General features: G+C 33.8%; 1 protein-coding gene across 1 annotated transcript; it reads left to right on the forward strand.

Annotated features, from left to right (window-relative positions):
• Positions 1-17: 17 nt before the first annotated feature.
• On the forward strand, positions 18-23,699 carry ERLEC1 (endoplasmic reticulum lectin 1). Its single transcript, XM_010951856.2, has 14 exons — positions 18-327; positions 5,244-5,348; positions 6,495-6,575; positions 7,154-7,231; positions 7,368-7,431; positions 8,091-8,125; positions 10,153-10,376; positions 10,469-10,598; positions 14,674-14,835; positions 15,464-15,523; positions 18,363-18,487; positions 20,007-20,084; positions 20,448-20,523; positions 22,792-23,699. Exons 1-14 carry the CDS (start codon positions 166-168, stop codon positions 22,861-22,863), a joined length of 1,452 nt encoding a protein of 483 aa, XP_010950158.2. The 5' UTR covers positions 18-165; the 3' UTR covers positions 22,864-23,699.
• The last annotated feature ends 22 nt before the right edge of the window (positions 23,700-23,721 follow it).

Consider the following 23,721-nt stretch of genomic DNA (forward strand, 5'->3'; position numbering starts at 1 on the left):
GGCGGGGGCGGCGTTGCCGGGCTCTCCGGAAGGAGACGTGGCGGCGGTTGGGCCCCGGGCTGCCTGGGAGCTTGGTAGTCCCGCCGCCTCCTCCTCCTCCTCCCCCTCCTCTCCTCTGTGGGCCGAGGAGGTTGTGGCGGCGGCTGGAGAGCTCGGCGGCGGAGGATGGAGGGAGGAGGCGGCGGCGCACGGAGTCTGGTCCCAGGCGGGCCGGTGTTACTGGTCCTCTGCGGCCTCCTAGAGGCTTCCGGCGGCGGCCGAGCGCTCCCCCAGCTCAGCGATGACATCCCTTTCCGAGTCAACTGGCCCGGCACCGAGTTCTCTCTGGTCAGTGCCCTCGCTAACCCCGTAGCCATCTCACTTCCTCCCGGCACTGAGGGTTCGGCCCCTTCCCTCCGTATTCTACGCTTTTTTCTCCTAGAACCTGCAGGCGCAAGCCTTCTTCCTCTGTCCAAAGCTTCACTAATCCATGTTCATTCATTCGTAACAGCAAATGTTTATCAAACATGTTTATGTGGATGTGCCCTCCCTGCTACGCCTTCGGGATACAGCGGTCACCTGCTCTCCCCTTTAAAAATCTATCTCACTAGACCTTACCAACACTCCCACCCCGTGGAAGAAGCTTTCCTAGAACCACATCAGGCGCACACATGTATCTTCTCTTTGGAAAGTCATCTGCAGCTCTTCCTCCACTAGCAGCCTTCTTTCCTTCGAGGAGTATTACACACCACCCTACCCACATAACCAGTTGTACTGCTGGTCTCAGTTTTCTCTCTCGTATTCGTCCTTTCTTTCTTGAGTACACACACAGCACAAATACATATATGCACAGCACTTTTCCCTTCAGATTTGTTTCTGAGAGGGCTCTTTGGCCTGTGCGATGTTAACGATGCTCTCTGCTGAATATTCTTTATAGTTTTAATGTATTACGACTGTTATTTAAGACCCCAGAACATGAGATTTTGTGATCGGTTTTCCTACGTTGAGGAACATCTTTATAACCTCAGTAATGAAAATTCGCAGGCCTTTTGCCTTTGGGAAGTGGACTGCTGAAAAGTCTTCCTATCCACTGTAGACCAATAAAAATTGCAGTCTTGTGACGTTTACCATATGGTAATTAATTCATTTGTTTCAAATTGAAGTCCTGGAAAGTGCAAACTTTAAAAAAAAAATCTTACTCCAATTACTTGCAGTCGTTCTACTTGGAAGACTATTTTACTATATTGTTCTATTACTATTTCACTGAAACGTGAGTAAGTGATACTATGATATCAAAACAGAACTTAACCAGGATAACAGATGTCATCATTACCACAACAGATTTCTATTTCCAAATGTTAGTTTTTGGTAATATTTTATACCTGGTTAGTTTCTCCACCTCTCAGTTTTCAGTTCTCCCATTCTGGTAGTTCAGTGGTTCTCAAATTTATCTAAGTGAATATTTCTGTGGGAAACCAGATTTACCTTTGCAGTAATGCCAGGAAGTACTGATATATTAAAATACTTATATGAAAGTTTGTTACAGGTCAGATATAACTTTAGGAGGCTTGGGATGAGAATACTTTAGTACAGCCTTTAGTATTATTTCCAAAGAGCACACTTAGCATGAACTTGGCAAACGTTTAAAGAATGCGGTCATTAAAATTTTTTACTTTTGCACCTGTGTTTTTTTAAATTAAAAAAGGCATGCCAATATGTGGCCCTGAACACTTAACTGACCTATATGGGCATAACTAAAACTAGCATTTTTAAAAGTTACTACCAAATTATTCAGTTTTCTTTCTGGCACTGGTGTTCGCTGGCTGAAAAAAAGGTTATGGAAAAAGATACCAGTCTTAATGTATGCTGTAACAACCTTTCATACATAGAACAATTTTATTCTGAAACTTTGTTTTTAATTACTTTTCTTTGGCGTAGCATAATCTAAGATGGGCACATTTGAAAATTTGGGGAGAAAATTTTTTTCTTTTTTTAAAGTTCGAGTTTTTTGAGAAAAATCTAGAGACATTTTTCTATGAGCTGGTAAAAGGTCTGTGCCTCTCACGCCAAAATAAGCCCCAAGAGACATTATCATTAGCCTTTTTTTTAAAAAATAGTGTTATAATCATAAGGCTTCCTTTTCCTACTTTGTGTAATTGAGACTACAGCCCTCCACACCTGGCACTGTCATTTTGTTTTATAGGCCAGTTGGTTGGACATTTGTATGTAACTAAGCAGCTGTGTGAACTGAAATAAAGATCTTTATCTCTCTACCACCTGAATTTGAAAGAGACTGAGTTAGAAGATCTGAAATTTTTTTAGCTTTAAAATTCTTCTGTGCTCTAAATCATCTTCCCCTTTCAGATATATTAAAATAATACATAATCTTTACAATCTTGCTTTCAAATCCTTAGAAGAAGGATTCAGGTACGCACCAAAAGTGTGTACATTTCTAAATGTTTATGATAATTAATGATTGTTATATTCTTTGTTACTGGTTTTTAGCAGTCAATTTTGTTTTTGTGTATATATTTTCCTTCTGAAATAGCATCTCTGTGTCATTAAAGTGTTCAATTATTCATTACTTTACAGAGTTCATGACTTTCACCAAAGGAAAACCACAAAATAAATCTAATTTTCTTTCTACTTCCGTTGTTAGTACTGAAATGTATTCCCACTCAAGAATTTTCCCCAAACACTACACTTGGAAAGAATGGTGACCACCTTCATGGTTTGAAGCATGTTATATAGGTTGACAAGCTGTGCGTTGAGTTTAAATTCCTTAACCCTAAAGACCACCCCTTTTGACTGGTTTCAACGTATTAAAATCTAATTTTTATCAAATCACTAATATTACCTCTTACACTAGAAATACTTTAAGATGTTAAGTTATATAAAACAAATTTTTAAACACTATCTGTGATTCTGTACATTCAGAATTTATAATATTTGGGGGTTTTTTTTTAAAGTACTTGTTTTACAAAATAAGTAGGAAGCATTTTAGTAGTAGATCAAAAAAATTTCTTAGCAAACCACAAAAGGTTAACTTTTTCCCAATAATTTCTATTATTAAAAAGTAGGGTAAAGTTTGTTTAAATGTTTACTTTGTGATCCCAGTAAGTGACTCAGTATTACAGCAAAAATTTTCAGACTGAAGAATTACCACTTGTTCTGTTTTATTGAAGAGGAAGGTAGCCCTTCCTAAACTAATGAAAAACAAACCTTTTCAACAAGTCTTCAAACATTAAGTGATAGCTTCTAGTTGTTACCTTTTACTTTACCTAAACCTTAAAAACAATAGGAAGAGAAATAAATTTCATCACATAGACCTACAACACAAGATTAGTTTTAACTACAAAGAAAGAATTCTTTCTTTGCTGTGGTTCCAAACAAGCAGTTTCTATCTCCATTGTTGGAATTGTGGTGAACATTTTAGTAAATAAGTCAATATTGCTGTAAAATCCAACTCTGAAAAATTAGATTGCAGGTACTTCACAAATAGAGACAAATACATTTAAATCGTGCTACTGTCCACCTTTACTACAGGTCAGGAATGATCTGACAAGACTTCAGGCCATCCATTGCTAAATGCATGTGAGTCATGCTTTGCACAACTCACTGTCATATATTCTGAATATACCTGAAAAACACTGAAAGACATTATAAATGTTATGTCTTACAGCAGTTTGTTGGCTCAACTGAATGTTTCTAAGTATCCCTTTATCATAAATTTGGCTTTGCAACTCTCACTTTCAAATCTCTTTGATTCCTCTCTTCACTTAAAATGATCTTTTAAGCAAGGATCCTTGGCCATAGTCCAGAAGTCTATATAGTAATCTTAAAAAATGTTAACAGAGCTCAAATATGTTAAAACAGTGAAGAGCACACAGAATATGGAACCAGTCTGCTAGGGTTCATCTCTGGGCTGGGCTACTTACTAGCTGTGTTACTTTGGACTTATTTAAGATCTGGGCTTCAGTTTCCTTCTCTTGTAAAATGGGTACAATGCCTGTCTTGCGCATCAATGAGGTAATACATGTGTAGAACATAGTATGGTAGTCGCATAGCTAATACAGCTAGTTTTTGCTGCTGTTTTTTGTTTTGTTTTATTGTCTTGAGAGATCATTGCCCTAATTTGTATTTGTGTTTAAGATGATATTGGTTTCAAGTAGTACTAGTTTTATTATAGATCAAAGTTGTTAAGTTGAGAAAAGAGCAAGGTATGTAATAAGAGTGGTTCTTTCCTTGCCAGAGACAGCCAAATAGTTACAGTGGTTTCACAATACTGTGGAGAAAAGAGAGAATTGAATTACCACAGAACACCTTTCATAGACTGTGAAAACCTCTGCCTTAGTGATTAGTAATACATTTGCTATTATAAAGCAGAGATTTCTTTTTAGTTAAATAATATCAGTTATATTAATTGAATATTTATTTGAATTACATGGGTTCATATTCAATTTGTGAATTTGTTAGGTTTTGTAGTGTAGAAAGCTTTAAGAATAGTTTTGTTGCTATAGACCAGGAGTTGGCAAACTACACCTTTGGGCTGACCCACCCCAATCTTTATTTTTGTAAATAAAGGTTGTTTTCAGAATACAGCCATGCTTATTCTGAAAAATTTGTCCATACTGCCTGTGCACTTTCTTCCTACAGTGGCATAGTTGAGTAGTTGCAGTAAAGACCATGTGGCCCACAAACCCTAAAATATTTACTATTTGGCCCTTTACAGAAGAAATTTGCTGACTCTCTACAGACTAAAAAAACTAAGTACAGAAGACCCATAGTGATTTTTCTTTTATAAGTGATTTATCCATATGTTATCCAAATATGAAAAATACTGCACTATATTATGTTCAAGTGGCCCCTCCAACACAGTTGAGAGTGTGTTTATAAAGTGCTATAGATTCTCACATACAGGTGATAATTGTCAATAGGAGTAATAAATATTCAGTCATATTTTATCCATGAACATTCATTATCTCTTAATGATTTTTAATCCATATTTTAACTTCAGTCTGTTGCATTACTGCTTTTTTCTTTATACTCCAAACTTTATTTTTGTTCATTTTTTCCAGTTATAACACCAGGATAAAGTTTATTATCTTCACTTTGTCATTTAAAAATAGGTAGAATTTCTTCCTCCTTTTGGAAGTATACTTAAAAATCCTCTTGAAATGATGAATTAGTTTGACCTAGGACTGTCAGTCAGTGTAGTTCAATTTAATCGGAGAAAGTAATGTACATTTTTGTTTTATTTCTAGCCTACAACTGGAGTTTTGTATAAAGAAGATAATTATGTCATCATGACAACTACACATAAAGAAAAATATAAGTGCATTCTTCCCCTTGTGACAAGTGGGGATGAGGTAAGTTTTTATGAATATATTGATAATCCCTGTCACCAGAGATACTTATTTAAAACACTGCAACAACCTAACCTTAAAATAAAATTGAGTGACAGGTTTCTCATTAATCCTGTTTTACCATAAAAATAGTAATCACTTTTATTATTCCTGAATTGATTGATTTTACAGTTCAACTTGGAAAAATTAGCAACCAATTATTAGTGCTTTAGATGAAAAATCTAACTCCCCACTTGCTTTCTTTTATAGAAATGAGGGTTTTGAAACAAGATAAAAATTTTACATGTATATGTGACATTTTTATGTAAAGAATTGCTAATAAATAAATCTGTAGGTACCTTGTGTTTTCTATCTGAGCTCATGACCATTTCTTTCTTGTACAATGCCCTAACTGCCTCTTATCCATCCTTCAAGTCAATGACTTCTTTCAAGATGAGACAGGAGAGGCAGCATGGTAAAATGGAAAGGAAACCAGTCTAGGAGCCGGGAGGCTGAGGTATAGGCTACAGTTAGCTGTGGAACCTTGAACAAATTTGAAACCTAATTCCTCCACCCAGTAAATTTATTAACCTAGTTTTATAATATTTTCACAATCTGTAAAATGGAAGTATTAAACCCAGTTAGTGCTTTCTTAGGTTTTGTTCAGATTTGAAATCTGTGAAAGACAGCTGTCTGTTTCATTTTGTTTAAACCTCCTTAAGACACAAACACACACACATGCAATTACAGGCATATATATGACATTCAAGTCTGAAATATAAAAATATTTAAAAAGGGAGAAATACCGTAAAATTTTCCAGTGTATTCTACAGGAGTCAGCTATTCTGAGGCTTTCATAGCTAGAATTTGTTTAGAAGCAAGCATTTAAAAATTCTGAAGTAGGTTTATAAGAATTGCTCAGGATACTGATACTCAAAAACCTTTTTTTTAAGAGAAGAAAAAATGGAAGATTATTCTATGGCTTCATATTTTATACTTCAGGTCTTTTGAAAGAAGTGGCATACCATAAGATCTTTTTAAAGGTTTTTTACTTTTTTTCCCCTTTTATTTCCAAGCATTTGTGATTTGACCAGTGAGTTAATATCCAAACAATAGAGTTGGTTGAAGTTCTAGAATAATTAGAAGTATTAAACTCTAGTTCTTTCACAGGAAGAAGAAAAGGATTATAAAGGCCCTAATCCAAGAGAGCTGTTGGAGCCACTATTTAAACAAAGCAGTTGTTCCTACAGAGTATGTATTTTATGTTCACTTGATTAACTGAACTTGATAACATCCCAGCAGCTAACAGACCCTTGAACATAATTTTGTGTTTTTCACTCTATTATGTTGTATCAATTTTTAAGTCAGTTGTAACTCTAAGCTGTTGCTTAATAGTATTTTGTTCATTTAAATTCCTATAAAGTATTTGCAGCAAACACCCAGTAATATCAATTATCAAATAATATCACTTACCAAACTGCTTTGAATGTTTTTCAGATAAAAAGAAATTTCCTTATATAAAATTATAATTAAAAATGCTAATTGTTACTTTTTAGGCTATGTAGAAAATGATCCCTTGGCCAGGTGGTTTTTTCAGCCCCCGCTATATTCTAGACCTATTTCCTTCACAGAATTTTCACATTTAGTTAATTAGTGAAAACAGTAAGCTTCAGAAATTTCCTATTTTCTGCGGTGTGATAATAAGTTTCATTTAATGAAAACTTACTCTAAATCTTCGGAGAAATCTATTCAGCTGCTTAAAATATCAAAAAAGTAATTCAGTTGAGTTATATGGCTTTTGTGTATTTAAATACACCCATCTTTCCTAGATTGAGTCTTATTGGACTTATGAAGTATGTCATGGAAAACACATTCGGCAGTACCATGAAGAGAAAGAAAGTGGTCAGGTATGTTTTTCTTTAAAATATTAAATATAGAACATTATAAAATGAGAACTTTAATGAAAATGATTGTTTTAAGTTGTATTCTTAAAAATGTATTTGCAAAATACTTACTATATTTTTATTTTATTTTTAAATGTAGAAAGTAAATATTCATGAGTACTACCTTGGGAATATGCTGGCGAAGAATCTTCTATCTGAAAAAGGTTTGTCTGTACAACATGATTTGATAGCAATGCTGGAATTTGGTTTAAAGTATATGTTCAGATTGGAATTTAAGTGATCTTGTTAGAAACTGTATGAATTTTAAAGCACTAAAAATTCTGAACAATTCCTTAGAAAACTTTTTCAAAGAGATCTTTTCATTATTTTCTGCTTTAACAAACATGCTTTTTTCTACCTATTTATAAATTTTTCAAATCCTGTTAAGACATACATGTCAGTGTTATTTATATAGTATTAGTCTTTTCCGTGATTTAAACAAATTTTTTATATATGGAAATAGACATATAGATGTATCCTTTAAATTATTAAATATTTTTATTAATCTTTTATTCAAATTGGTCAACTCATTTAAGATTAAACCTTTCACTGAGAAAAAAACACTCTGTTGTGGCGAGTTTTTTTGGCTCAAATAGAGTATTCCCCAGCTGAAGATATAAACATTAAAATATGACTGTCCTTCTAAACAAACACATTTCAGAGAAACTAGCTAAAAGTAGTAAGTTAAAAATTATGTTTGTTTTGGGTCTTCTTTAGAAAGAAGTTAAGATTACAAAGTTGATTGAAAACTTAGTCATTTATATATTACATATAAGTCACTGGTCATTATTTACACTTACCTTAGTCTTATATTAATCCACAGAACAAGAAGCAGAAGAAAAGGAAAAATCAAAAGAGGCAAGTGATAAAAGTTGATTTTTTACTCTTAACATCTATTGTTAGTGAGACAAGAATTTATACAACTTAATTGACATTTGTTCTTTAACTGTCTATCAAGTACCTCAAAAGATTTGATCAAAGAAAGTTTACAATGTGTTAGGTTTTTCTGAGAAAATTTATGCCAAAATACTTTTATTTATTTTTAAGATCATACAAAAATAAATGAATTTCCAAAGATATGTCTGGGAAAGTTTCTATAATAGTACTATATCACTTCTATGCTTAGCAGTAGTTCCTTCCCTCTATTTAACATTGGAAACAGTTATAATATGAACTTTTGCAAATTTTTCTGTTATTGGGACCCTGTCTCTTTTGGGTGAAACAGATTAACTATACATGTAAATAACAAGCTATCAGATTGCAAGCATCTTAAAAGCAGGGACTGTCTTTTATCTCTTTACCCCGCAGTGCAAAGCAGAGTGCCAGACATAATGTAGGCCCTTCGTAAATGTTACTGAATGTGAATATATAATTGATGACTGGAAGATAGGACTGTTTAAAAAGAATGATTCCTTGGGGTGACTAATGACAATTTTTAAATGCCCATATAGTTTGAGGAATGCTTTCTAAATCCTAAGAATTTCCATAGAGTGAAATAACTTATTGATAGAGGATATTAATAATAAAAGTGGTTTCATATCATAATGATACTTTTATTAGAAGTAAAGTGAAATGGCAAAAGGCCTTAAAAATTATCTAAAAGGGATGCCTATCATTTAAAAGGGTGGCTTTAGGGGAATTGATAAGCTAAGCAAAGATACACATAGCATTGCTATTTTAAAAGATTTTAATTTTACAGACTACCTTTCAGATAAAATATTTATCTCAAAATATTTTTGGCTCTGGAGGATAGCAAGATGGAATTCAAAGTGTGAAATGATAAAGGAAGAGGAAGAAAAGGGTAAGGGAAGAAAACTAACATTTATTGAGCCCCAGTTTATAAGCCAGATGTTGTGCCAGGCATGTAACAAAAGATAATGCTCAATTCTCCCCACAGCCTTTCAGTCTGTATTATTACTCTAATTTTACAAATGACAAAAAGTGAAATTTGGTCAAAGTCATAAAGCTAGTAAATTCAAAGCTTGGATTTAGCCCAAGATTTTCTAATTCCAGACACTAGCATGAAAATAGCATACAAGAAATCTCAAAATATTTTCCCTGGAAACATTTATTTATTGTCTGTTTTGCATATGGAGCTGACAGGGTACCAAAATGATACAAGATGAGCTGCCTGCCTCCAAAGAGCTTGCTTGGAGATCTTATTAACGATATTTTGTTAAAGCCCTTCCATTCAATTTTTCTTGTGTATATGTAGCTAAAAGTATGGGAGCTGATTCCTTAAAAATCTTTGTCTTCTGGGGTCATCTCCTTTATTCCCCTATTCTGTGAAAATGTCTTCATTTGTCTTCTAGCCTTGAATAGATTTATACAGTAGTTTATATGCTGAAAAATATGTCTGTTAATAACAGGGAAGAAGAATGAGCCGATTGGTGAACCAGTACAGTATTTAGATTCCTGTTTTAGAAGACAGTATTTACTGTGTAGCCCTACTTTTTGACAAATCAAACTTCAGACCTCTAGAATCCAGATTCTAACACAGCCATTTACTGAATTTAGTGAAGAAAGCTCTGACCAGCTGAGTATAGTAATTTTCTGTATTTTATCTTAGTCTCCTTTTTTAGAACCATTGAAAATAATTCATAGTAATCATGTTACTATAGTCTTTTATATTAATGTACATCTTAATTTTAGCACCGAATTTCCTTTTATGCTGTATTAAATTAGCTCTGAAAATATGTATTTGCTCAAATAAGAATATGAATCAAAAGAATATTAGAGGGAGAGCTTATTGTAACTACAGAAATGTTACCTTTATAAATGTTAGTTTATAAATACAGTTTTTTTCCTTTCAGAATAAGTGCTTCTCCCATCCTTACCCCACCACTATTTCTAATGAAAAGTCTGTTTTATACTCTTTTTTTAAGATTCCCACTAAAAATATCGAAGGTCAGATGACACCCTACTATCCAGTGGGAATGGGAAATGGTACACCTTGTAGTTTGAAACAGAACCGGCCCAGATCAAGTACTGTGATGTACATATGTCATCCTGAATCTAAGCATGAAATTCTTTCAGTAGCTGAAGTTACAACTTGTGAATATGAAGTTGTCATTTTGACACCACTCTTGTGCAATCATCCTAAATATAGGTAGGATGTGGATTTAATATTTTAAACATGAAATGCACACATGCTTTAAAGTGTTGTGTGCTTAGCTTTAATGCTTTGTTCTTATTTAATAGATTCAGAGCATCTCCTGTGAATGACATATTTTGCCAGTCACTACCGGGATCACCATTTAAACCCCTCACCCTGAGACAGCTGGAACAGCAGGAGGAAATACTAAGGGTGCCTTTCAGGAGAAATAAAGAGGTATGAGAATTATCTAACAGTGTTTCCTTTTCCAAATTTCAGAGCACATGTCAACATTTTACTGATTTCTGTAGTATAATAATAATTTATTTTCGTGACTCAAAATTTACAATTTCAATTCTTTTAATTGATTTTAATTCTTTTCTTTATTCGAGTACTTTTCAAAAACTGTTTTAGCATTCTCTTACACTCATGATTTCATAATAAAGTTTGCCATCCTATTCACTGCAGTTAAGTTTAATTTTCAGCTAGTTAACTGGACTTCCCAGCTAAGCCTCTTGAAGAAATAGCAACTCATCTCCTAACATTTTATTTATTCTTGAACTCATTGCTATTTATCATCAAACCATCACCCTATCATTCTTCTGAAACTGTTCTTACTAAGGTCAACAGCAATCTTTTGGTTCTAAATTTGCTAGACATATGCATAACTTAATCTTAGCTGAACGTTTGAAGCTTGAACTTTTTCTCCTTTTTTTACTTCAGGTCATTGTATCTGCTTCTCTCTGGTTCTCTTCTCCTATGTACTACTTCTTTCTCTACTTTCTGCCCCTTAAAATATTGAAGTTCCCCTGGTTCTATCAATAGCTGCCTCTCTTCTTACTGTACATAGTCTCCTTAAGTGAGCTTGTCCATGCCCTTTCTTTCTCCTTCCATTTCTAGGCCCATAAGTTCCAAATATATATCTTCAGCCCTGATCTTTCTCCTGAACTCAAACCATAATCAAAGTAATTAATATGTATTGAGTCTTTACAAGTATTATCTAATCCTCACAACAACCTATAAGATATACTATTATCATCCTCCTTAACAGGTTAGAGAACTGATGTTCAGAGAGAGGAAGTGACACGTGATTGGTTAGAGGTTGGAATTAAAACAGTCTGATTCTAGAGCCTCTTAACTACTTCTCTCTGCTGCTTCTCCCTTTTGATATGCTATCTTCCCTTTTCATCTGCCTGTTGGACATACATACATTTTCAGTATTCTCAAACTAATTTTTTTCTCTTTCACACTGACCCTTTTGTTATCTTACCTATTGCTTTTAAAGCAATTGTCTAAGTCAGAAACCTAACTCATTTTTCTTACTTATCTCTTAATTCATCTCTAACTCTAATCATTTACTTAATGCTATCAGTGTTCTAACTGCTTTTCAAGTCTGTCCTGTCATTAGTTCAGACCATATCATTTCCTAAGACCAGAAAACTGGTCTCCCTCATGCATCCTCTTTCCAGTCATTCCCATACAGCTGATAAAATGTTCTTTTGATTATGTATTTAATCTTTTGGTTGTTAACATGATCTGTACTTCAGGATAAAACCATTGCTAATACAATGGTATTATCAAATGAGAACACAAGACCATTTGTGATACGGCTTCCACCTCATCTTTCGTCACCATTCCTTTGATCCCAGCTATTTTGAGCAGCGTAAGAGTTTCCTAAAAGTACCATGTTCTTTCCAACCTCCTTGCCTTTGGAGATACTATTTTCCCTCTTCTGTTGCCTTCTGCCCTCCCTGCCCTCCACCTGATGAACTTCTGCTTGAAGATGTGCTTCCAGTGTCACTTCCTTTGCAAATGAGCCACATCTTCTAATGGCTTACCCCAGGAAGAGGTAAACGTTTCTTCTTCTGTGATCCTGTATTTTACTCAGTCCTTCACGGTAGCACTTACGTGGCTTAAATTGGCTGTTTTTCCTACGGTTCTTACATTAAAATGGAGGGAAAATAAATAGTGCTTTCATTCTTTTGGGGTTTCCAGCTCCTTGCATGATTCCTGGTATGCTGTGGCTACTTAGCAGTCGGTTACTAACATTCAGCTACAAGACCTTTGCAAAAGTATTGCCAGACTCTTTGTGGACATTGTGAACCCTGCCATTCTGATAGGAGAAGAAAATTATCTTAACATTAATCTTCATTTGATTTGAACTGCTCTATTAAAAGACTGGAGATGATATTCTCTTCTGATCTTCTTCTTGATAAGTACTGACAGGCACTTAAAAGTCATCTCAATCAAAATACTTCACAAATCCAACTTTAATTATTCTTCAAGGTAGAAGTGCCAGTTTATTTTTCTTTAATTTCTGTGTTTAATCTGTGAGTTGAGAAAAATTATTTTTAAAAAGGTACAGATGATAATGCTTTAAAATACCTAAGATCTCTAGAGTACATGTTGTACGTGAAAATCTTAGGTAATAATGTAGGATGAGTAATTACTTAAAACTGATCACCTTTATTTCAGAATAATTTTTTTATAAATTTAGTTTATTACACATAACTTTTCTTTAAAAAATTGATATTTGGCATACAGTTTGCCTTTTAAGTGTGAACCAAGCATTACCATAAGGAATTGTTTTCTTTTTTAAGCAAAAATACAAATCTTACTATCAGAATTTTGGTTTGCTGTTCTGCCTGTGTTATTATATTACATTAATTTGGAGATTAGTGGACTTAGGAGGAATCCATTTTATGAATTTCTAAACCTTGCTACAAAAACTACTATCATCTTGCATTTATTGGAATAATTTTCCTTAAAAATGAAAGTAGATGCTCTGTCCATAAGAGGCAATAATAAAGGGTCATGCTTCTATTCTTCCTCCTTCTTCCTCTTATCTCAGCTGAACGTTTCACTGTGCGGTATTGTTGTTTTTCTTCACTACCTTACTGTAGGTCTCACATATTCCAGGTAATTAGTCTATTAGACCTTAGTTCTTATGGGTAGTAACTATGTCTGCTTCTTTTTTAATACTCAGCACTTAAAATGGTGCCAGGAGCATACTAGGCTCTGAATGTAGAAAGAATTATATGTAAAATTCAAGGTTATTTCAAAAAATAAGAAGCCATCTTGGCAGTCTTTGTTCTTCCTTAATACTGGAGGAAAGAGAATTTAAGGTCATTGGTTTCCAGAATAACCATCAGGTGACTCGTATAAGCGAAACCGGAAAAGAACCACAATTGGTCAATGGCAATTTCAGCAGGTGAAAAAGGAGTCTATACATTTACTGGAAACCGTTTTACTGTTTGACTTTTTTTCAGTTATTTTATTCAGTTAGTTAGTACACTCACTTCTTCAATCCTGGTCTGGATTCATTTCCTTTCTGCTCACTGTCAGTACCCAGTGAACTACCAGATTCTAACTCATTAACCTCTTTCATAACTGACTTCTTCTGGCTCCCCGACTTGTATGCACCCTTACTTTAGATTCTCTTCATCTCTGGCCTCTTTCATCTCTGGCATCTCTTTACTGTAGCTCCTAACGTGGCTCTCCACCTTTAGATTTGTTCTTACTATTCCTTTGTCCCTGCCACTGCTAAAGTAATTACTTAAAAATCTGATCATACACCATATCTTTGCCTAAAACCTTAAAGAGAATGCCCAAACTATACTCCACAGCTTTGCTCTTACCTCTTCCTCAGGTTCACATGCATATGCACACACACATACATGAAACATACATAGACAATTCACATAACTCACAAATTATTTTTTGTTTCATAAATTAATCAAGGGTTTTCTCTTTGTAATGGCTTCCTGTTTCAGTTCTTCAGAGTCTACTTGAATCACCCCTATCTGTGAATCTGCTCTTCCCTGTACCCTTATTAGTTGGCATCTTCCTTTATTAAACTGCAGGTTCTTCCAGGGCAGCAAGCAGGTCCTGCTACATTTTAATGATTATAATTAATATTCATATTTGCTCCCACTCAGCTCTTCTTTAGCCTGCTTGTTATCCTTTCTTTACCCATAGTATTATATTTTCTAAAACTAAATGTAGAGACACAAAATCTAACAACTATCAAAGTACTTAGTAAGAATAATGATATAAAATATATGAAATGGAAATTATCACTGTATGTAAAAATGGTCACCATTCCCATAACTGGTTGATGGAACTAACATTTGTGTAGAGCTTTCTTTGTACTGTTAAGTGTTGGCAAATTTATTTTCTTAAAACACATTAAAAATGAGTGGACAACTTTTATTTTCCAAATTTTTTAAAGGTTAAAAATAGTAATTTAAGTCATACTGAAAAAACATTACGTATGGTAAGTAAGTCCTCAAACGTGTTTGTTTAACTTTAGGAAGATTTGCAATCAACTAAGGAAGAGAGATTTCCAGCAATCCACAAACCAATTGCTGTTGGTTCGCAGCCAATGCTCACTGTTGGAACAACCCACATATCCAAATTGACAGATGACCAACTCATAAAAGAGTTCCTTAGTGGTTCCTACTGCTTTCATGGGGTGAGAAGTGAACCTTCAGTTTAAACATTTATCTTAAAATTTTCACCGGTGTATTATTTAGTCAAGGGGCATTAGTGACACTGAAAAAGAATTTTGTCTCTAGAGAAATGGCAGGATTCTGGAAGCCTCCCCATGGCCAATTTCTCTCTGCATCTTACTATAATGTAATGCATAGCCATTATATTCTCTTTACTCACAAGCTAAAACTTGACCTTTACTTGACAAAAAATATATATATATATAAGTCATTTGTGATTCTGGCTGATTGCTGGAGTAGGCATCAATGATTGTATATAGCCTGCATTTTGATTATGTAGCTTTAAAACTTGAGTTAACATCTATAAAAGTAAAATTTTGCCCCTGACTGAGAGCTCTAGTGGGAAACATACTTAAAGGGAAATTTTCATTTTATTTTATTTTACCAAGGCAATACAGCAGTTATTCTCTGCATGTCTATTTTTTTAAGTTTCTTAGTAATTTTTACTTTTAATTTTCAACTATATTATTGCTAATACAGTTTTTTTTTTTTAAATTATAAATATGTCCATCCCTATCATGTGGCAATATTGAGACAGGCCCCAGTTTCCCTTTCTCTGTACTGTAACTTGATCTGTTTTCTTTCCTGTAGGGTGTTGGTTGGTGGAAATACGAATTCTGCTATGGCAAACATGTACATCAGTACCATGAGGTATAGAACAACATTTATATTGTTCTACCACTAGATGGATTAAAGTCTCAAAAATCTTTCCTGGAAAAAAAAAAGAAGGGGCAGGAGTTGGTATTATTTTTAATTATGAGATGATTTTAATATGGAAATACTCATCAGAGTGTCTCTAAATTCTGGCAAATGGAAAGGTTGGTGTTATTTAAGACTAAGTCAGTCATCTTATAGTAACATTGTTTATTAACTACTCAGATTTGTGTATTATTGTCAGCCTGGAGGAATAATAAGCTACTGTGACTAACCTCTTTAGTTGACCGAATAATGTCATTGTTATAATTCATCTTCAAATTAAGAGAGTGAATGATAAGATAGTACATTACCACTCAAGTTAATAAAAATAGGGTAAATACAGCAAGTTTCTCCACTAAAGAAAGTACTATATCTTCAAAGTTTTAAGATTACACATACTGGCTTTTTATTGTTTTATTTATAATTTTATAAATCTCCATTCTCCCACCCTTGAGGCAAGCTGCTTAAATTCTAAAATTCAAGCCCCAGTAATTTTATTTGCCATAGTTGTACTTTGGTAAGGTAAACTACTAGACATTGAAAACAAACATAAATAAATATTGACTTGGCTGTTTTAAAAGGCTCTTTTTATTCCCCAAAATAAGTAACAACTGGTAATTAGAAAATATTGTATTTGCCCTCTTGAGATGTTTTGAGCCAGTCTTAAATTTCAAGATGGATCATACCAGGAAAAATCAGCTCACTTTCCACATTTAAATCACTTCAAAGTTATGAGGCATCTGTAAACTAGGACATTCTTTTCTTCATTTAAACCTGAGATGTTCCATTTCACTATTCTTTCCATTCTTGCTGCTTTGTAGATGTTTTATTTATTTTTAATAACACTTACTGATACAAAAAAAGGTAAAGTATCATCTGAGTACAGCCCAGATAATATCCAGTGGCTTTTTTTTAACTGAAGAAATATATGCCAGAAATTCAGAATGAAAAGTAAAATTCTCCTCCACCATTGGCCCATTTTTCAAAAGTAACAGCTGTTAACATTTTCTTAGTTAACCCACCACAAGGGGAAAAATGCATACATGTAAGTGTTATTAAAACCTTTTTATATTTATGCAGAAGGGATATACTAAATGCACTGCTCTGCGCTTGTTCTTATCACCTAGTATGTTGGAGATCTTTCCATGTCAGCAACAACTGATCTTAATTTTTTCAGCAGGTACAGGAAATTGTCCCTATACCTACAGTGTATTTAGCCAGACCTCTGTTGATGAACCTTTAAGTTTTTTCCAGTTTTTGCTGTGGTAGCATCTTAGTGAGCATTTCTTAAATAGTTGTGTTCATGAAGTTTTGCAAGTATATTCATCGGGCACATTTCTAGCAATGTATTTGCCATGTCAAAGTATATGCAAACTGAACAGTTGCCTTCCCAAGGGTTGGACCAGTTTACATTCCCATTAACAATGGTTGTTTTCCCATACGCTTGCCCAACACTAGGTTTTATCATACTTATTTTGGCCAAGGTTATATAACCTAGAACTTTTTGAGGAACTCTGCTAGGAGCTTTGGGAGATAGAATAATAATAGTAACTAACAAATATAGTGCTCACTGTATACCAGGCACTATTCTAAGTACTTTACACATATTAACTTATTTAATGCTCATAACAACACTAAGAGATGAGTATTGTTATTCCAAAATGAGAAGACTAAAGCAAAGATTTGCCTAAAGTCAAATAGGTAGTAAATGGTGAAACTAGAAGTCAAACCCCCAGGCAGCCTTGTTCGCTGTCCAACCTCTTTAAACAATTCATGATGCAGCTCTAATCCTGGTCTATCTAGGAATTTACAATATAGTTGCTAAAAGAATGGTTAATGGCTCTCTCTGCCACTCGGCAGTAAGCTCCACTTCAGCAGTGGCTGTGCCTGTGTCCTTGGCCACTGTAAGGGGTTTTAATTCTACTGATTAGCAGGGTCCCTGGCAAAATATGAAGAAGGAAAGGAAGGACGGAAGGGAAGGAAAATGAAGGAGAGAGAAAGCACATATAGTACAGTATATAGATAGTGTTTAAGAAATAATAAAAGCATAATGGGAAAGTGGGTTTCTGAACAGAAAGTCTTGACACAGAAATAAGCATGGTATCAAATAGAGGCCAGAGATTTCGTTAAGAATCACAGTAGTATGTGGTCATAATATTTAAGTATTAGAAATTAAACTGTTAGGTGGGCGTGAGATGTTGACAGTGGACATGTGGAAGACGAGCCTGAAGTCAAGAACGTCTTCAGGAAAAAAAAAAAGAAAGAACATCTCCAGGAAAAAAATTGACAGGACTGACAGATGTAGGAGAGGAAAGAAATAAAAGTCAAAAATAACTACATCTGACTAATATATATGAAATAGATAAACAACAAGTTCATACTGTAGGGCAAAGGGACCTATATTCAATATCTTGAAGTAATTTATGGTGAAAAAGAGTACGAAAACGAATATATGTATGTTCATGTATGACTAAAGCATGCTGTATACCAGAAATTGACACAGCATTGTAAATTGACTATACTTCAGTAAAAATGTATATATACAAAAAGAGAAAAAAAACTACATCTAGACTTAGCCAGACTAGAAAGTACTGGTTTCATAATTAAAAGAAACACCAAGTAAAGAATAATGAGCTCAAATTTCTACTCATCAAGTTTGATGAACGTTATTACATCTAAACATAGATATCCTGTGTGCAGATGAAGGTAAGGACTAGAGCTTATAGGCTGTCAGCATAGATGTCTACTTGATGATGTCAAGCGTGTATTATGACAAATATTTTTCACATTTTAGGACAAGGATAGTGGGAAGACCTCTGTGGTTGTGGGGACATGGAACCAAGAAGAGCACATAGAGTGGGCTAAGAAGAACACTGCTAGAGCCTATCACCTTCAAGACGATGGTACCCAGACAGTCAGGTAAGATTAACTTCATTTGCCTTTGAATCTGATTAGAAGAATATTTAAAACTCAGCCTATTGAAAAACATAAATCTAAAGTAAAATTTCTAGTCACTTTTTTTCAGGGACATTTTTTAGGTCTACTTTCTTTTTCAGGGGTAACAACATAGTGTAATAGTAAGAGCACAGTCTCTGAAGTCGTATACCCTGAATTAAATACTGGCACTTCACTTACTACCTTAGGCAAAATACATAATCTTCATAAGCCTCACTCTTCTGGTCTAGGAGTATTTGCCTCAGAGAATTGTTGTGACATTTAAATGAGGTGATTCGTGTAAAGCATAGTGCTTCGCAATAGCATGCAATAAACTTTGGCTGCCGCCCTTAATAGTGGTGGTGTTACTAACAATGGTGCAACTTCTGGTATTAGTTCTAAAAGGTTGTTACAGAGCATTTTCCCCCTTCATGTGTAATCTTCACCTTTGTAAGTTACTTAATTCTTTTTAAATATACTCCAGCATTTCCCTTTGTTACTTAACCTTTGTGAAGTAATGGTCGAAAATAGTTAAACATTGACTTTTTGAAAAACTTAATCACATCTGTTTTGGGCTATATGGTATATGTTGTTATAACAGAAGTAAATTAATCTCCTGTCCCAAGGATAACTAAGCTTTAACTTTTCCTATAGTCTATTACCCACTGAATTTTAAATTATTCATTCTTTTTCCATCTCAGATGTTAACTTTGTCCTTCCTAGCACATATGGTATTGAGAGAGACTGTTTTCAGAATGTGCTGACTTCTTGGACTGACCAAAATCAAAAGTAGCAAAACTAAGAGATGGGCATTTAAATATTAGAATATACTAAACAGATGGATATGTCTTATGTTTATGTTTCAAATGAAAATATCTCATGGTATCATGTGCAACAAATACTGAAGCACAGAGCTGTGAGGCTAACAAAATTAAAACTTTGCACCCTGCTCGTTTGGAATGTATGACTTAGCCTAGGCTTTACCGTTACAACTTGCATTACAGTATTTTAATGAGTGGAGCTGGATGGAGGATGGGAAGAAGCACACAAAAAAGCAAACAAAATTCAGGGCTGGGGAAATGGTCAACTTTAAGAGAAAACTTTTTAAAAAGCAGTTTAACCTTTACTATTTGTATATAAATAAGTAATATGCAAGTTGAAGATCATTCTTATTAATTAATTCTTATCTCAATTTTATATTCTCTTTATAGAAAGCTGAAAAGCTTTCTCTGTAGTATAATCTTAAGAATATGTATTTTTAAGGAATATTTTATAGTCAGATTTTTATTAATTTTTTAATTGAAGTACAGTCAGTTATAATGTTATAATGTATCAGTTTCTGGTGTATAGCAGAATGTCCCAGTCATGCATATATATACATATATTCAGATTTTTTTTTAACTAATGCAAAACTGATTCCTCTATCTTCTCTCCCTACCCATTATAATTACTCTGAATTAGTGAAGTTTTAGTCTAATAAAACGTGTGTGTTTTTCTGATTCAGGATGGTATCACATTTTTATGGGAATGGAGATATCTGTGATATAACTGACAAACCAAGACAAGTGACTGTAAAACTAAAGTAAGACCATCAAATCGTGCTTTATGCCTTTCTCTTTAGTGTGCTTCCTATGGGGAAGAGTTTTTATAAATATAAAATATAATTTTCCTAAGGGGAAAAGTTTATATAAAATAAGATATAATTATAAAATATACAGTATTTATTTATAATAATTTATGGGTTTATTATAAAATTATCATTTATACTAAAATACTAAAATGATTTTAGTAGTTGTTTATGTTATTTGTAATAATTATCAAATTATTTCAGTTATTTGTTAAATTATACAGAACCATGCACAGTCATTTTTAATCCTTGAGAGGAAAATAGTTTAAAATAATTTTGTATGGTTTGGGCAGTGCCTTAAAGTACTCTCTGTTTTAGGTGTAAAGAATCAGATTCTCCTCATGCTGTTACTGTATATATGCTAGAGCCTCATTCTTGTCAGTATATCCTTGGGGTAAGTAAAAAACTAATACTCAGAAATTCATCTTGGGGCCACATTTTAATTTTTAGCATTGAGTCTATAAAGTAGTCTCCAAATTTAATGTAACCCTCATATTACCTCTATAAAAATTGACATCTTTTTTTTATTGAGGTAATTTACATAAAATAAAATGCAGAGTTCTTAAGTATTGAGTTGAATTTAATTCTTTTTTTTGGCAGTGGGGGAGGGGGTAACTAGGTTTACTTACTTATTTTTAGAGGAGGTACTGGGGATTGAACCCAGGACCTTGTGTATGTTAAGCATACGCTCTACCACTTGAGCTATACCTTCCCCCATACCATAAATCAGTTTTACCTTTTTTTCTTTTGATTCCTTATGAATGGAATCATATAGTATATAGTTTTTTATGCCTGGCCTCTCTGACTTAGCATGTGTTGTCATCATTTGACTCCTACCAGCGATATATGAGCATTCAGTTGCTCCACATCCTTACCAACATTTGGTGCTGTCAGTCTTTTTTATTTTAGCCATTTTAGTGGTTTTAATTTGCATTTCCCATATGAAAAAATGGTGTTGAGCACCTTTTCATGTGATCATTCATGTATCTTTTTTGGTGAAGTATCTAGCTAAGTCTCTTTAAAGAAAAAACTATTCTGACACTTACAAAACCAGTAAGGAAGACTTTATTCAGGACTATTGCCACAGGTGTCAAGACTATCACAATAGGATAGAGAGATCCAGCTCATCTCCAAATACAGAAAAGACAGCAAGAGTGTGTAGCCAACAAGCAGAATGGGAGGTTGGATGTGGTCAGTGGATGGAAAATTAAAAACTAATAAAAGGAGACATCAAGGGTAGGGGATTCTTGCTAAACTGACGTAACAGGATTATTGCTGAAGGCAGGCCAGGATGATCAGATATCAAAGATGAGACAAGAGGAATTTGATCAGATATGGACAGTGATTAGATACTGAATGATTTCTCTCTAAACTGACTTAACCAGAATTCTTGCTATAACTGGACTCAGCATGTGCATGAACAAAGAGAGACCTAGTCAAAAAGAAGGTTCAGGGTAGCCTTACTATGGTTTGGTCAAGGATAGTCTTTCTCAGTCTTTTACCCATTGTTGTGGTTTGTCTTCTTATTATTTATTTCTAGGAGTTCAAATATATTCTGGACATGAGTTCTTTGTATTTTTATTGTACGTTTCCCCCAATCTGTGGCTTGACTATTTGTTTTCATAATGTCTTTTGATAAGCAAATGTTTATTTGATGAAGGGCATTTTATAAATTTTTTCCCTTTTTTTGCTTAATGCTTTTTTTGTACTAAGAAATTTTGCCACCCCAGAATCATGAAGATTTTAATCCTCTTATTTCCTTCTAGAAACTCTGTAGTCTACCTTTGATTATGTGATACTCAAGGGTGATTTTCTTTATATTTATCCTGGCTGGAGTTCATTGAAATTCTTGGATTTGTGGGTAGATACAATTCATCAGTTTTGGAAAAATTTTGGCCATCATCTTTTCAAAAATTTATTTTGCCCCACTTTTTTTCTATTTCTGGGACTTAGTTTAAATATGTTAGTTTGAAGTTATTCCCAAATCTCATATATCCTTTATTTTATTCTTACTTTTTTCTTTGTTTCAATTTGGGTCATTTCATTTCTATTTAATTGTCTTAAAGTTCATTGATTCTTTCCTCTGCTGTGTCCCTTCTACCACTCTGAGTGAATTTATCTCTGATATATCTTTCATTTCTAACATTTTCATTTAGTTTTTTTTATGATTTTATTTTCTCTGCTGAAATTCTCCATCTGTTCACACATGTTGTCTGCATTTTTACCATTTTTTACATCATATTTATTGTAATTATCTTAAATTTGATAATTTCAAAACCAGGCCCATCTTTGGGTTATATTTTTCTTTGCCTCTTTCTTGAACTGTACAACTGATTTTTTTTGTCATAATCTGCTACGTTTTGTTATATAAGACCTAGCTATGTATTGCCCTCTTATTCTTGTCCTTTACTCCTTTTCTCTCTCATCTTTTACTTAAAGATAAAAATATCTTTCCCACCTTTCTGGCATTTTATATGGATGACTAAAAATCGTTTTTCAAAAAGCTTCATTTGTAGAAATAACATTGGTTATTTCTCCAGAACAAGCACTGGTATACATTTAACAAATTTATATGCATATATTCATTCAGCAGATTAATACTGAATAAAGAAAGTATTCACCTTAGCAACTTTTTAATGGTCTTATTATTGTTATTCTTTAGGTTGAATCTCCAGTGATCTGTAAAATCTTAGATACAGCAGATGAAAATGGACTTCTTTCTCTCCCCAACTAAAGGATAATAAAGTTCAGGGGCAAAAAATGATCATTGGAATCTTGATGATTTCTGTCTGACCATGTGTCTCATTATAGAGCTCAGCCATTGGACCTCATCTAAAGGATCGTATAAAAGGACTCTCAACCACTTTGTGAATATATATGTGTATATAAGAGGTTACTGATAAACTTCTAAGGCAGACATTGTCTCACTTGTTTCATTTTTGTTATGTCTTATGAACTGATTGTGTGTTTTTCTTTGCTTGGATAATGTACTTCCAAAATAAATCGCATCCAAGCAATTTAGAGTCCATCCTAATGAAATGTCATAATCGTTGTACCTACTGAAAATTTTTAAATAATAGATTTATTATGTAAATTATAGTATATATAGCTAGTTAATTAAGAAAAGATAACGAAGAAAGAAATTAGTAGGAGGTGTTTAAATGAGAGACGATGTTAAATATGTAAATTCTAGTGCCTGAAATCCTTTCAACAAGTTTTTATTTAGGAACTGCTGCCTACCAGGTATTAAACTAGAAACTGGGCATATAACAGAGCCTCACATAAACATTTTCTTCTCCTTGTTAATCTCAAGAAACTCTTATTTGTAATAGATTATTTCAGAACTTTTATCTGTTTCTTTCTCCTTGATATGATTGTGTCCCCCAAAGTATGTACCTGGCTCAGACAGTTTTTCTTCTCTTCTGGCTTAGAATGGTTTACTCTAACAAAACACACTGTGCTGGCTATCCTTTGTACTTGCCTATTCTATACTGCAGATTTCAGTTTTACAGCACAATATTTATTTTAAAGTGAATAAAATGTCCACAAGCAGTGTTGTGATGTAATCAATGGCAGATTATTCAGTTTCTTT

Source organism: Camelus bactrianus, chromosome 15, assembly GCF_048773025.1.
Source record: "Camelus bactrianus isolate YW-2024 breed Bactrian camel chromosome 15, ASM4877302v1, whole genome shotgun sequence".
In the NCBI taxonomy this organism is placed as follows: domain Eukaryota; kingdom Metazoa; phylum Chordata; class Mammalia; order Artiodactyla; family Camelidae; genus Camelus; species Camelus bactrianus.

Coding starts and splice junctions, on each gene's coding strand:
- ERLEC1 (XM_010951856.2), top strand. CDS start 166: ATGGAGGGAGGAGGCGGCGGCGCACGGAGTCTGGTCCCAGGCGGGCCG. Junction 7,232..7,367: donor AAGAGAAAGAAAGTGGTCAG/GTATGTTTTTCT, acceptor TTTTAAATGTAG/AAAGTAAATATTCATGAGTA. Junction 10,377..10,468: donor TGCAATCATCCTAAATATAG/GTAGGATGTGGA, acceptor CTTATTTAATAG/ATTCAGAGCATCTCCTGTGA.